The sequence below is a fragment of the Dermochelys coriacea genome, chromosome 11, assembly GCF_009764565.3.
Source record: "Dermochelys coriacea isolate rDerCor1 chromosome 11, rDerCor1.pri.v4, whole genome shotgun sequence".
NCBI classification, from domain to species: Eukaryota; Metazoa; Chordata; order Testudines; family Dermochelyidae; genus Dermochelys; species Dermochelys coriacea.
In genome coordinates, this window is record NC_050078.2 from 48657354 (window position 1) to 48672501 (window position 15148).

The 15148-nt window shown below is 42.2% G+C and overlaps 1 protein-coding gene across 1 annotated transcript; it reads left to right on the forward strand.

Moving 5' to 3' along the window:
- Positions 1-250: 250 nt before the first annotated feature.
- On the forward strand, positions 251-13121 carry DUSP19 (dual specificity phosphatase 19). Its single transcript, XM_038421766.2, has 4 exons — positions 251-659; positions 1112-1158; positions 2927-3079; positions 12401-13121. Exons 1-4 carry the CDS (start codon positions 434-436, stop codon positions 12620-12622), a joined length of 648 nt encoding a protein of 215 aa, XP_038277694.1. The 5' UTR covers positions 251-433; the 3' UTR covers positions 12623-13121.
- Positions 13122-15148: the final 2027 nt, after the last annotated feature.

Sequence of the window (15148 nt, forward strand, 5' to 3'; positions counted from 1 at the left end):
CATCGGATGCATTTGGTGGAAAAACAGAGGGGAGATCCACTTCTGTAGCAGTGGACACAGTCAACTAATCAAACACAACTAGAATACAGACAAGTATCCAGCGTGGCCAGATGAAAACATAATGATTGCACAGAGCTATTTTTCATTGGTGCCCCGAGTGCTACGGATTGAAAACTAGCTGACAGGAAGCAGAGACTGTAAACCAATAGGGGAACGCTTTTGTATGACCAATCAAAAGCTGTCTTGCACAGGCTTTTTGGAAAACTGAGGCTGAAGGTGGTAGCCCCTGCCCACTCCAAGCCGCAAGGAGCCTGCCCTTTCGCTGCAGACTGTGCCATAGGCTAGCGAGAAGGAGAGCGGCGTCACTGGGAGGAATTACAGGCTGCTCGGTCTGCCTGCGTTACTTGCTAGCTGGAAGTTGCCTGCTCATGTAATGCACGCACTTACTCAGGAAATCAGAAACTTCTCCAAGAAAAATCTTAAGAAGCAATGCACAAGGGTAACAACTTTAACGGGGAAGAGAATTACAGAGACATGGAAAGATGCCCGAGTGCAGGTGGTGGAAGAAGCAGAGCCAAGCGATGGGTTCGGTTGTGGTTACGTTCAGGACCTTAGCTCGGACCTGCAGGTTGGCGTTATTAAGCCCTGGTTGCTGCTAGGTGAGTGCCTGTTTGAATTTAAATTTGCATCCCTGTTAAATGCCTGCTCCTGCACGGTCCTGAGCACCAACCAGGGGTGCTTGGCTCCCACGAAAGTCAGTTGGAGTTGACGCCGATACACGTTTCATAAAGTGCTCAGGATCAAGTTGCAAGAGACTGCTATCTTTGCATTCATACTGAAATATGACTTTCTTCATGCTTGCCCTCTTGTGTTTCTGCTCACGTTGTTTTATCCGGTTAAGCAGATGGAAAGTTGGATTTATTAAACTCGGATGAGAAGTCACTGTTCACAATGTAAACATATTTAGATTGCATGTTTAAAATAACTCATTGTCCCCAGGGGAAAACAAATAACTAACTTGTTTTAAAATTAAGTAGGATATTTGCTTTGTCTGTTTCTATTTTGACAGCTCTATGGAAATAGTGTGATAATGAGTCCCTTCTCTTTACAGGATCACAAGATGCTGCTCAGGATCTGGAGACAATGAAAAAATATGGGGTAACAAACTGCCTAACAATAACTATAGACTGTCTTATATTTAACACTTGCTAGTGAGAATGCTTTTTTAATCATTAGAGAATGTTAGTTTTCTGACTTTTCCCTTTAAAAATGTTATAACTAGTTTAATGAGGTTGCTACTCAAAAGCTTGCATCTGATCCATGCACACAATTGTGATGGGTGTTCGTGGGTTTCACAAGAAACATGAAATGTCAAGATTAGCTGTTGTTTAAAGTTTGATTTATTATAGAACAGATTATATGCATCTCAAACTGTGTTTTCATCAGTCCTCAGATACTAAGCAGGGTCAATGAGCCTGCTCAGTGTTTGTATGGGAGATGTTCAAGTGTGTGTGTGTGTGGGGGGGGAACACATGGTCCTGAGTCTTTCCCCAACTTTGGTCCCTTTCTAGATCTCTCCTGGTCTAATGAGAGTGGAATGTACTCCAGGTGGATTCCCTTGCTGCAGGGCAATACCCTGGTAGTATAGGGACTGTATGGATAGCCTTCTGCCACCTTGCCATAACTTCGAGTAATCTCCAGCCAGGGCAGAATTCAGACAGTGCAAAAATGGCATAAGGCCACCTTTTCCCTGTCCTGCCTAGTCTGTACCTGCTGCACCATGAGGCCTCATGCTCCAGTAAACAATGCTGGTGACTCAATAAGTGCACTGTTAACCAGTTCTCCAATGTCCCAGCATAAATCTAGGGGACAGCTTGCTGATGGAGGTGTTGCCTCCTCAGCTGTAGGGCTGGCTAATATATTTGGAGCACCCGCTACATTTATACTCTTATCCCTCTAATTTTCTCTTCTATTCTTCTCCTGTGCTCTGCTATCCCCCTCTTTTGTTTAAAACCCTTACGCTAGCTGGTGTAGTTAAGGTGAGGGCAACAGATATTCTCTCTTCATACCCTGCCGAACAGATATTCTCTCTTCATCCCTGTGAGCGGAAGCAGTAGCTCTTCCATCATATGATTCAGCATGAGGGTGAAGGCCTATTGACCAGATCTTTCCCCAGAGTGCCTAATATTGCTAGCAGGCAAAGATTTGGTAGAGCACCAGTCAGCGCACCCAGAGAGCAGAAAACCCTCACAGTCTTAATTTAATTTGGGCCCCTCTCCACATTCAGCTGGGATGTTTTGCCTAATCATAGTCATTCAATATCCCATGGCTCCTTTCTACAAGGTGTCAGTCTTGCCAAATTCAATTTGGTTATTCAGATTCTACCAGCCTAAAAATTCCCTTAGTAGTTTATTGGATATGGAATTCTTCATATTATTTCATTATCTGTTGCATACTGTGGCTATGCACTATTAAATAGTAGGTTCATTCCACCCCAGAGGTGGCTATGTTTCAGTGATAAGTGAGGGGATTCCTATAAGTAGTTTGCAAAGGATTTTGGGTGCCTTCTTTGTGAAAGGAACTAGATAATCTAAGATGCAGACTTTAACCGGTAGCAACAACAACTTCTCAAATGTTCATTTTCAGAAGTTATCTACTTGAAACATCATTATTACCCTAATGCGTAATTCTTCTTTTGTTAAGATGGACTGAAGAAAACTGAAATGCCGCTTTATACATTTTAACACTTGATAAAATCTTAAATAGATTGAAAAAGATAGTCAAGTCAGAAACACAGACAGAATGTCTGAATAAAATTGAGTACTACTATTTGATATTCCAACTGATGTCTACTTAATGGATAATGCTATTTTTGTTCTTGTCCATTTTGCTTGTTGTCTTCATAAACTACCTTTTTTTGGCTTAGGTTACTCATGTCCTAAATGTGGCATATGGAGTTGAAAATGCCTTCCCCAATGACTTTATATACAAGAACATTTCTATACTGGATCTCCCTGAGACTGACATCACATCATATTTCCCAGAATGTTTTGAATTTATTGAGCAAGCCAAGATGCTGGTAAATCAATATTTCATAGTATTAGTTATCCTGGGTATGTGGCAATAACTCAGAACAATTTCCTTTGGTTAAAAAAAAAACCAACAACCCATCCATCATGCTTTTCTTAGAGTGATCAAATATTGTTTACTATTATCTACTAGATTTTTTTTTAATGCAGTATGTCTTAATTTGATCTAGAGCAATAAGGGACTTTTTAATAAGCAAGTCTAACATAGGTCCAGATCCCTCTTCCAGGAGTAAAACCTGCAGGGGGAAAAAGAAAGCTCTATAAGCTTCCCATTGTAGGTTTCAGAGTAGCAGCCGTGTTAGTCTGTATTCGCAAAAAGAAAAGGAGTACTTGTGGCACCTTAGAGACTAACAAATTTATTAGAGCATAAGCTTTCGTGAGCTATAGCTCACTTCATCGGATGCATTTGATGGAAAAAACAGAGGGGAGATTGATATACACACACAGAGAACATGAAACAATGGGTTTATCATACACACTGTAAGGAGAGTGATCACTTAAGATAAGCCATCACCAGCAGCAGGGGGGGGAAAGGAGGAAAACCTTTCATGGTGACAAGCAAGGTAGGCTATTTCCAGCAGTTAACAAGAATATCTGAGGAACAGTGGGGGGTGGGGTGGGGTGGGGGGGGGAGAAATAACATGGGGAAATAGTTTTACTTTGTGTAATGACTCATCCATTCCCAGTCTCTATTCAAGCCTAAATTAATTGTATCCAGTTTGCAAATTAATTCCAATTCAGCAGTCTCTCGTTGGAGTCTGTTTTTGAAGCTTTTTTGCTGAAGGATAGCCACTCTTAGGTCTGTAATTGAGTGACCAGAGACATTGAAGTGTTCTCCAACTGGTTTTTGAATGTTATAATTCTTGACGTCTGATTTGTGTCCATTCATTCTTTTACGTAGAGACTGTCCAGTTTGAGCAATGTACATGGCAGAGGGGCATTGCTGGCACATGATGGCATATATCACATTGGTAGATGCGCAAGTGAACGAGCCTCTGATAGTGTGGCTGATGTGATTAGGCCCTATGATGGTGTCCCCTAAATAGATATGTGGACAGAGTTGGCAACGGGCTTTGTTGCAAGGATAGGTTCCTGGGTTGGTGGTTCTGTTGTGTGGTGTGTGGTTGCTGGTGAGTATTTGCTTCAGATTGGGGGGCTGTCTGTAAGCAAGGACTGGCCTGTCTCCCAAGATCTGTGAGAGTGATGGGTCGTCCTTCAGGATAGGTTGTAGATCCTTGATGATGCGTTGGAGAGGTTTTAGTTGGGGGCTGAAGGTGATGGCTAGTGGCGTTCTGTTATTTTCTTTGTTGGGCCTGTCCTGTAGTAGGTGACTTCTGGGTACTCTTCTGGCTCTGTCAATCTGTTTCTTCACTTCAGCAGGTGGTATTGTAGTTGTAGGAATGCATGATAGAGATCTTGTAGGTGTTTGTCTCTGTCTGAGGGGTTGGAGCAAATGCGGTTATAGCGTAGAGCTTGGCTGTAGACAATGGATCGTGTGGTATGATCTGGATGAAAGCTAGAGGCATGTAGGTAGGAATAGCGGTCAGTAGGTTTCCGATATAGGGTGGTGTTTATGTGACCATTGCTTATTAGCACCGTAGTGTCCAGGAAGTGGCTCTCTTGTGTGGACTGGTCCAGGCTGAGGTTGATGGTGGGATGGAAATTGTTGAAATCCTGGTGAAATTCCTCAAGGACTTCTTTTCCATGGGTCCAGATGATGAAGATGTCATCAATGTAGGGCAAGTAGAGTAGGGGCATTAGGGGACGAGAGCTGAGGAAGCGTTGTTCTAAGTCAGCCATAAAAATGTTGGCATACTGTGGGGCCATGTGGGTACCCATCGCAGTGCCGCTGACTTGAAGGTATACATTGTCCCCAAATGTGAAATAGTTATGGGTGAGGACAAAGTCACAAAGTTCAGCCACCAGGTTAGCCGTGACATTATCGGGGATACTGTTCCTGACGGCTTGTAGCCCATCTTTGTGTGGAATGTTGGTGTAGAGGGCTTCCACATCCATAGTGGCTAGGATGGTGTTTTTAGGAAGATCACCAATGGACTGTAGTTTCCTCAGGAAGTCAGTGGTGTCTCGAAGATAGCTGGGAGTGCTGGTAACGTAGGGCCTGAGGAGAGAGTCTACATAGCCAGACAATCGTGCTGTCAGGGTGCCAATGCCTGAGATGATGGGGCGTCCAGGATTTCCAGGTTTATGGATCTTGGGTAGCAGATAGAATACCCCAGGTTGGGGTTCTAGGGGTGTGTTTGTGCAGATTTGTTCTTGTGCTTTTTCAGGGAGTTTCTTGAGCAAATGCTGTAGTTTCTTTTGGTAACTCTCAGTGGGATCAGAGGGTAATGGCTTGTAGAAAGTGGTGTTGGAGAGCTGCCTAGTAGCCTCTTGTTCATACTCCGACCTATTCATGATGATGACAGCACCTCCTTTGTCAGCCTTTTTGATTATGATGTCAGAGTTGTTTCTGAGGCTATGGATGGTATTGTGTTCTGCATGGCTGAGGTTATGGGGCAAGCGATGCTGCTTTTCCACAATTTCAGCTTGTGCACGTCGGCGGAAGCACTCTTCCCATTGTAGAGTTTCCAGAATTCATCCATTAGGGAGGCAGTGTTTTGACATACAGAGAAGAAGCAGGGAGTTTGGCAGTGTCCCTGGAAATCAGTAGGGTTTTGCTGGCTTCTTCCAGTTGTCAGGGATACTTCAGCCTGCTACTGTCCCTTGAACCCACCCTTAAAGGTGAAACACACTAAACTATGAAATCAACATAAAAATAGTTAGAGCACACGTTAGTAACTGCAAACCATCCCTGTTCAGCAAATATTTACTGAACAGGGATAGATATAAGCTTGTGTTTAACTGCTTTACTGAATCAGTGTCTAACTGCATGTCAACATTCCTGTAAAAGAACAAAAGTAGAAAATAGGACAAAACTCTCAGAGCTGCATGGCAGCTTTCATTTCTGATATTCTGTTCTGTGTACATGCACTGAACTGATCTCATTTCTAGAGAATGTGAGACCAGGAAATCAGAACTGAGATCTACAAAGCAAGTCTGGGAACAGAATTTTGCTGTGTTTTAGGTTGATTCCTTTTTCTACAAGAATTAAGGCAATGTCAGGGTAGAGAGGGGGAAAAAAAAAGATTTTGCATCTCATGCCAGAATTATTAAAAAGCTTGGTAGGCTCTACAGATAATCAAAGTTCTCTCTAACAGTTACATGTTGAATTACTATATTTCATACAGGCCATTGACTTTAACAGTGCAAGAAGAGAAAATGCCTTGACAGTCAAACCTGGTTCTAAATTATTCCACCAGATCTATCATGTTCATTATTTACATAGCTTAGGATGAAGGAAGGTAACATTGCCCCATCTGCTTTTGTGTCACATAGTGTTCTTTCTTTCTGACATATCATTTACAAGTTACCTGAAACGAGGTGTCACTTAATGACCGCCTTCAGGTTTCCAGTTACGATTTCCATTTCATTCTTAAATGAGACTTGCCAGCTTAGTGTCACTGCTCCACTTCAGAAGTTAATTTTCCAATTACTTCTCTATAATCAGAGGTATTCTTATAAAGCCTTTCATGGCAATACTAATATTTTTATACTGCAAAATGTTTGTGTGCTAGACTGCCAGGAGATTAGATTTTGATTAGATTAGAACAGTGGTCACCAACCGGTCAATCGCGATTGATTGTGATCTCCGGTGGCAGCTCAGTGTGGCAGGCGCTAAGGCTACCCTGGCCCCACACCGCTCCCAAAAGTGGCCACTGCAGCTCTGTGGCCCTGGGGGCGTGGAGGGTGGTGGTGGGGTCTCCCTCGAAGCGCTGCTCCTGCCTGCAAGCACTGCCCCCGCAGTTCCCATTGGCCGGGAGAGCTGCGGGGCTGTGCTTGCAGAGAGGGGCGGCATGTGGAGCCACGTGCCCCCCGCCTTCCCCACCCCAGGGGCCGCAGGGGCTTGTTGGCCCCTTCTGGGAGCAGTGTGGGGCCGGGGCAGGTAGGGAGCCTGTCTTAGCCTTGCTGTGCCCGCCACCGACCGGGAGCCACCGGAGATAAGTGCTGCCCAGTGGGAGGCTGTACCCCAACCCCTATCCCTGAGCCCCCTTCTGGAGCCAGCACCCCATGCCCCCTTCTAGCACCCCAAACCCCCTCCTGCACCCAACCCCCTGCCCCAGGCTCAGCTCAGATCCCCCTCTCACACTGAACCCCTCAGTCCCAGCCCAGAGCCTGCCCCCCTCCCAAACCCCAATCCCCTGCCCAGGCCTGATGAAAGTGAATGAGGGTGGGGGAGAGCGAGCGACGGAGAGATGGGCAGATGGAGTGAGCGGGGTGGGGCTTTGGGGACGGGGCGGGGTAGATCATAAGCTACCCTTAGATTCAAAAAGTGATCTTGGGCGTAAAAAGGTTGGAGAGAACTGGATTAGAACAAACTGTGATCCATGGAGCACTTGCTGGTAGTCTGCAGAGAGCTGGCTGGTCACATGGTGCTGGATCCTCCTACTTTTAGCAGCAAAACAGCACTGAGAGATAGCTAAAAATATGTTAGAAACTCCTATTATTTCTTTTCTACATAAGCAATTGCTGTAATTGCTAAAGAGATATTGTTTGGTCACCTGCGGGAGGGGAGATTAATGGGAGCCTTAATGAAAGGGAATGTGGACCATGAGGAACTCTGTGTTAAAATAGACACCAGGAAAAGGTTAAGAATTTCTGGGTTAGAGGATATAAACAAACACTGCACTGTTCATAAATTCACTGACAGCTAGTAAGAAAGGCCTGAGTATCCCAAACTAATAAACACTGAGGTCTATTGTGTTCTTGGTGCAAATGGGATCAGATTACCAAGAGACTTCAGCACCCATAGCTGGGGCAGATTTTTCAAGAGCTCAACTCCCAACTAGGCACTGAAATAAGTGAGCAGACTTTCAAAAGCACATTAGGTGACCCATGTGAAGTCCATCCTTTGATTAACAGTGTGATAGGACTTATATTTAAATGTCTTTGTGTGATATTTTTATTTAATAACTACTATCTATAACTTAAAATTTAAGACTGCTCAAAAGTTTATTAGCCCAGATCAGTCCTGTCCTGCAGGGGTTTTGGGGAGGAGATTTCAGCCATGGTTCCCTCGTGAAGATCTCTCCACATTGTTGCATTGGGGAGGTAGGTTCCCCGCAAGAAAAAGGTAGTGAGTCGCAATTCAGTGCAACTTTACCTGTATTTCCCCTTTGCGGTCCAGAAAGGGCATCTAGTAAAGGCTCCTGCCTCCTTAGCTGTTACTTCTCTTGGATAGGTATCCATTTTTCTCTCCCTCCTGACCAGAGTTTTTCCAGACAGCACAGTTTCCTGCCTACATGGTGAGTTCCCCAGCAAGCCAGTTTGCCTAAACAGGCCTGCTTTGCTTTCTCCTCAGAGGCTATAAACAGTGTAGTTGCTCACAGTTAGAAGTTACCACATGGCCCTCTCTAAGTAAGCATGTTTATTCTAAAGGTGAAAGCATTACTGAGAAAATATATTAAAAACAGGAAAAGAATCTACATGAATGCCAATAAACACACCAGATAAAATCACAGCTGTAACAAGGGCTCTGGCAGGTGCCATCCATGTAATCCTTCAAATCTTACCAAGGGATTTTTCTGTTGTTGCAGTTCATAGCAACTCTTAGCTCAGAACAAGCACACCCATAAATCATTGATTCTCTCCTTTATACAGTTTGGGCCCTTCTCTTGTCCTCATGTAACAGGTGATCAGGTCTGTCACAGTTTCAGGACAAAGCACTTCAAAGAAAAGCTTCAAAGGGCTGTGTTCGTGTATAACTGGAGTGGATACATTTGCATAAACCTCCCCTTAGAGGTTACCTAGGAAATCCCTTTTAACGTTCTTTGTCCCAAAAGTTTGTTCTTGTCTGCCACATATTTACAATTGTACTTCCAGGGTTTACCCTGACCATGTGTCCCCCTAGAGAAGTTGCATACAATCCCAAAATAGTACATAAACTTTGTATTTATAATACAATGGACTCCAAAGTTATGCAAAATTAATTGAGTAAGATCTCCCAAAGATATTTCAGGAAATTGCCTTATCTGTCATATAAGAGGACCCACCCTCAGACATGGTAGTTCTCCAGGGATCTATCATAGGCCATGTAGAGTCCCTATGCCTTTGTCCCAGCTTCTCATCCCCAGTAAGGCCATCTCCTCCAGCTGCTTGGCCTGAAGATACATGTGGAACCATAGCTTCTCCTGAAAGGAGCAATCTGTGCTTTCCTACTTGAAAAATTCCAAGGAAATTCAGCAGTGAAAATTGCAGGGTTAGGAGAGAATTGGGCTGAAAGGAACATGGGATTGTACCCTTATAAACCAGTTCAGATTGCAGATATGAATTGTTCTGTTTTTCACATTTATGCTGCATTCCTATTGAATGTAAAATTAATAAGACTAATGTGCCAAGTTCAAACAGGCGGTAGAGTTATAGCGAGGAAGAATAAGGTGGCCCATCATGAAATGTGGATTAATGATTTTGCATATGTTTGTTCATATTTAAGTTCTTGGTTCTAGTCCACGCATGTAGCCATCTGATTTGTTGCAGTGTGCAGCATAGCTCTCATGAAAAGGAAACTGCATAGCAATGTGACCTAATAAAATAGAGTATTAGCACAAAGAAGAAAAAACTGAATCCCTTCAATGATGCATCAGTTAAATGCAGACTCTAAAAGAAATTACAGAGATTTAGCAAAAATTAATCTGATTTTTTGTTTTTGGTTTATATTTTACCCCTTTTCATTGTTTATTTTTACCAACTTAATTCCTGATAACTTCCTCAAAGCCTTGTGTTAAATAGTGATCTCAGTTACACTGGTGTAGATCTGGAATAACTCCACTAAATCAATAAGATTACTCCTAATTTACAGTGGTGTAACTGAGACCAGAATGTGGCCTATCGGTTTTTAGTGTTTAATTTGAATTGTGACTGGGCACACTGGAACAGAAAACAATTGTTTCATTAGCAATAAAATAAAGGGTTTTAAATCTCATAAAATCTTTCTTAAAGAGCAATCTCATATATGTTTTGCCATTGACATTCCCACAGTGCGTTTACAGGTATATCTTTTAAAAATAGCTGCTTGCCACACTGCTACAGTGCATGACCATGAAGTGAACTCCTGTGAATATGAAGAAGTTAATCAAGACTGCAGACAATGTAAAGAGGATGTGCATTTTGTTGAGAGGAAGAATGGTCTTGGTGTTAAGGCAGTAGACTGTGACTTAGGAGATTTAGATTACATTCCCAGCTGTTCCATAGGCTTGCTGTGTAAGCTTGGGCAAGTCACTTAATCTCTCTGGTCTCAATTCACCACCTGTACAGCGGGGATAATTATTCCTTTCTCCCACACTTGATCTGTTTTGTATGCTCTTTGAAATGGGGACTAATTTTACTCTGTGTGTACAGCATCTAGCACAATAAAGTCCTAATCTTGATTGGGACTCTTAGGTGATACTATAATAATAATAATAATTTCTGGATGCAAAAAAGAAAAGAAGTACTTGTGGCACCTTAGAGACTAACAAATTTATTTGAGCATAAGCTTTTGTGAGCTATAGCTCACTGCATCCGATGAAGTGAGCTGTAGCTCACGAAAGCTTATGCTCAAATAAATTTGTTAGTCTCTAAGGCGCCACAAGTACTCCTTTTCTTTTTTGCGAATACAGACTAACACGGCTGCTACTCTGAAACCTGAATTTCTGGATGGGAACCTTGCCATTTACAAGGTCTTATTTCCCCAGTGAAACTTTCATTGACTTATTACACATTAGGGGCTGTCAAATCAGGCCTTTGGGTATTTAGAATATAGATTAAGAATATATGTATACTTTCAAGAGGTCTGTCACAGTTTCAGTATCTTCATTCAGCAAATGGTGCTAGTGATTTTTCTCAATGTATACTTTCAAGAGGTCTGTCACAGTTTCAGTATCTTCATTCAGCAAATGGTGCTAGTGATTTTTCTCAATGGAAATGAGATATTTCATATGACTGGACCTCTTGCCAGGTCACAGACTAAGATGCAGGCATCACAAAGTTTGTGTAAGGTAAATACTATTTTTTCTTGCTTTACAACAACTTTGATAGTCTTTAGGTTTCCCATCAGTTCCAAAGATAAAAAGTATTTCCTGTGATTTTTCTAGATGGTGGCTTCCTTTTTAATTGTTAAGTAATCTCTATTTTTATCAGAACAGCAACATCTTTAAAAAGTTGTTCAGGACGTTCAAAAATGTTGTTCAGACAAGGTTCAGGCTGTTTTAAAAGAAGTATTATTACTATTTGTTATTATTATTTAATTAGAGATGAGCCTGAACGCAACTCCCAGAATGAATCCCTGTGAACTTGAGGGAAGTTCAGATCTGGATCAGGGTCAGAATTTTGCCCCTCGGGTCTATCTCTAGTCATTTATGCCTAATCAAAGTACAAAATAGAGTAGATAGCAAATTTATTTCTATTCATTACATATGTTTCTTTAAGGTCTGTTTTGACATAGCTATTCATGAGCCTGATCCTGCCTACCCAGAGTCCTCACAGTTTGTACTGTGCTTAGCACAACCGTGTCCTGGTCCAAGACTGGGGCTCCGAGGCATGACAATAATACAATTAAATAATAACAATGAATGAGTGTTGAGTGTGCAAGGAAGTGTGGGACTGGACCTGCAGGATTTTCAAACTCTTGCCTCTGTTTTTGCAATCACAGTTTGCCACATTTCCTTGTCTTTAGCCTGATTACAAAACATAGATAAGTTCCTCTCCACACTACAAATCAGATCCATGTTGAAATTGGCAGCCCCTTAATTTAAAAGGGATAGGGCTGGTGGCAGGGCATTCTCCCTGTGGGAGCCTTGACTCTGGGACTTGCTCTCCACAACACCACTGGTCTGACAGAGCCCGAATTTCCCTTAACTTTCGGGGCAAGCTGCAAGGAATCTATTTTAGGGAGTGAAGAGGAATGGCTTGAGGGATTTAGGTGTAATTGATTGCAGGATCTTAGTATAGAATGGGAGGTTCTTACCTTCAAAAGAGGCTACTTGTGTTATTACTTGGCTGTTGTGAAGCAGCTTTGGTCCGTAAAGTTTTTTGTTTAGGGCACTTTATCCTTGTTTGTAGCTATTGATATTTATACAATTGCTTAGAGCTAGACAAGGTGCTTTTAATAAACCAAAATAAACAGTAGGAAATGATATATGAAATCTGTCACTGCCTATATAATAGATAGTAATACAGTATCTCAAATGACTAATGTGTTTCATTTTCTTTTGAAGGATAGAGTGGTGCTGGTTCACTGTAATGCAGGAGTTTCTCGTGCTGCCGCAATCATCATTGGTTTTCTAATTAATTCAGAAGGACTCAATTTTGCTAGAGCATTTTCTTGGGTGAAAAATGCAAGACCTGCTATCTGTCCAAATCCTGGCTTCATGGAGCAGCTTCACAAGTACCAAGAGTGCAGTAAAAAGGCAAATGGAAGCATAAATGATCACAAATGATAAAATGAGAGAAATGCATGCAACTATCTGTGTGGTTATACTGTAACAAATGTGCTGGCAGAACATACCTTAAACTGTCGTTTCTGAATTTAAAGATCTATGTATGAGGGGAGGGTAAATTCATTTCCCGCACAGTTAATTCTTCGGCTTTTTAGTCTCAATGGACTGTTACACTTGTTGGTCCAGACATCAAGTTGCTAACAGACCAGCTTTTCCCCTGATATTCTTCCATTGACTTCAGAGATGATTTGGCCCAAGGACACATTTTTCCCTGGGAGTGGTGAGAAAACGATCAAACAAGTTCTGGTTTGTTTGAAATATCAGATAGAACAGAATGGTAGGTTTTCATTGAACAGTCTGTGGAAATAGCAATAGAAAAAATAAAATAAAATGCAGGCTCAGATAATAAAGTTACCCCCATCTACTTTAATACCAAGTCCAATCTTTACCCATTCTAGCTGGTTGTAAAATCTAGATAATAAACTGTTCTTATAACAAAGTGCCTCTGTTTTTGTTCTTAAGTTGATCTTGCAAGGCAAACAGGTTTTTACTGAATTCTGTGGGTTAGCCAGACAGTAAGGAGCCTTCTCTTCCCTTGCATCCTGTTCAGGGGCCAGCCACAAGCCTCCTTAAGAATAAATAAAGTGCTTCCTGCTGGAGCTTTCAGTGGTACTAGTCTCCAAAACAGGAGGGGGAAACTTACCTCTTCCTCTTTATCTCGTGCAACGCACAGAATAATTAGGCCTGCTCAAAAAAGAGTTTACTTTTTCAAAGGGTGCTGTTCCAATGTGCACTCCCCTGAAGCTGTCCACTCTCTGTAAGCCCCAGAATATGGTTACAGACTTAAAACCCACAATGTTGTGTACACTTCTTTTCAGAACAAGGACAAAATATTGCCCTCATTTACACCCATTCAAACCAGTAATATAAACTAGTTTAAAACATAAGATGGAGATGACATAAAGAAGCAGTACCAAAAACAGAATGTTGAAGCTGAGATACCTAAAAGAGGCAGGATGGTTGAACAATTAGTAATCTTTTCTTTAAAGTTCTTTGTCTCATCATTATCCTGCCAGCTCTCATAACTGACAAACAACTCAAAGTGAGAAATCCAAGAATAAATAGGTGTGAAAAGCATTAAAAGATTAATTTCTTTACCACAGGCAATATTGTTGGTTTCATGATTCAACATTTCTGATTTCTTAATTTGCGGTACAAATGAAATAATACAGGATTTGGATGGGTTAAGTGTATGTAAAATGAGGGAGAGCTGAGAGGTTTGTTATAAGTATATAACATGCCTACCTTTGGGCACCGGTAACTTGACTTGCAGTATTTCCTACAATGGGTTTAGGAAATGTCACAGTAATTTAATTATATTAAGCAGTAGGTATTGATATTTTTAAATGGTGACCATTGTATTAGTGTCTCATATATGTATGTTTTTGGCAAACTAACCTAAGTAGGAGCTTTTATCAAAAGCTAAAACAGAAAGCATATCTCAAGCATATTATCAGTAATGTCAGCAATGTTCTCAAGGCTCAGTAGGATTTATTTTGTCCTAAAAGTCCATGGTCTTGATCCTGCAAGCAGATCTACATGAGTGGAATCCTGGGCCCATGTGGAGTTCCACTGAAGTCAGTGACGCTTCACATGGGTTAAAGAGTGGATTCACTTGCAAGATCTGGGTCTATATCTGTTAATTCCTGGAGACTCCAGGACAATCCTGGAGGGTTGGCCACCTTACTCGCGGTGTACGTGGTGGTGTATGTGTGTTACAGTTTCTGGGGGTGGCAGTTTGCTGTGCATGTTAGTCTTGGGTGTGGGAGAGGCTGTTGTGGGTGTTAGTCTCCTGGGGGAGGGGGTGTAGGTAGGGTCATCTCATGTGGGGGCGGAAGGGTAAACCTAGATGTAATCCCAACCACAAGGAAACTTCGCAACTCCCCCTTCAACAGTCACTTACAGTATCTAGTAACACATATAGATAAGACTGTGAACATCATTGATAACAAACAGGTGTTTATTTTATCAGCACATTTTGCCAGCCGGTCTTTGTAGTCTATTTTGTTTAGCCAGTTTTCATTGAATGTGCAGTTTCTGATGCAAGCTTTTTTTGGGGGGGATGTAGTAGGATCACTGGCACCATCGCCCTGATCTTCCATTATTTAATATGCCTCGCACATCTCCTCCCTCTTGCATAACTCAAACCCTCTCTCGCACACATTTGCGGTGTACTTGCGTGTTGGTGGGCAGACAGCTGCTGTATTTTCAACGGTTTTGATATGTTACTGCTTAAACTGTGGAATTGGGAACAATGCATGGTGGTATTGTGTGTGTTGGTCTCCCAGCGTATAAGGGAGAGAGGTTGCTGTATGTGTGTTACAGTCTCACGATAGAGTTTGCTGTGTGTGTTACAAGGGGGTGGGGATTGCTCTGTGTGTGTGTGTTAGTTAGTCTCGCAGGGGTATGAGGTCATACGGGTTTCTGAGTGTCTGCTACAGAGGATGCAGGAGATTGCTCTGTGTA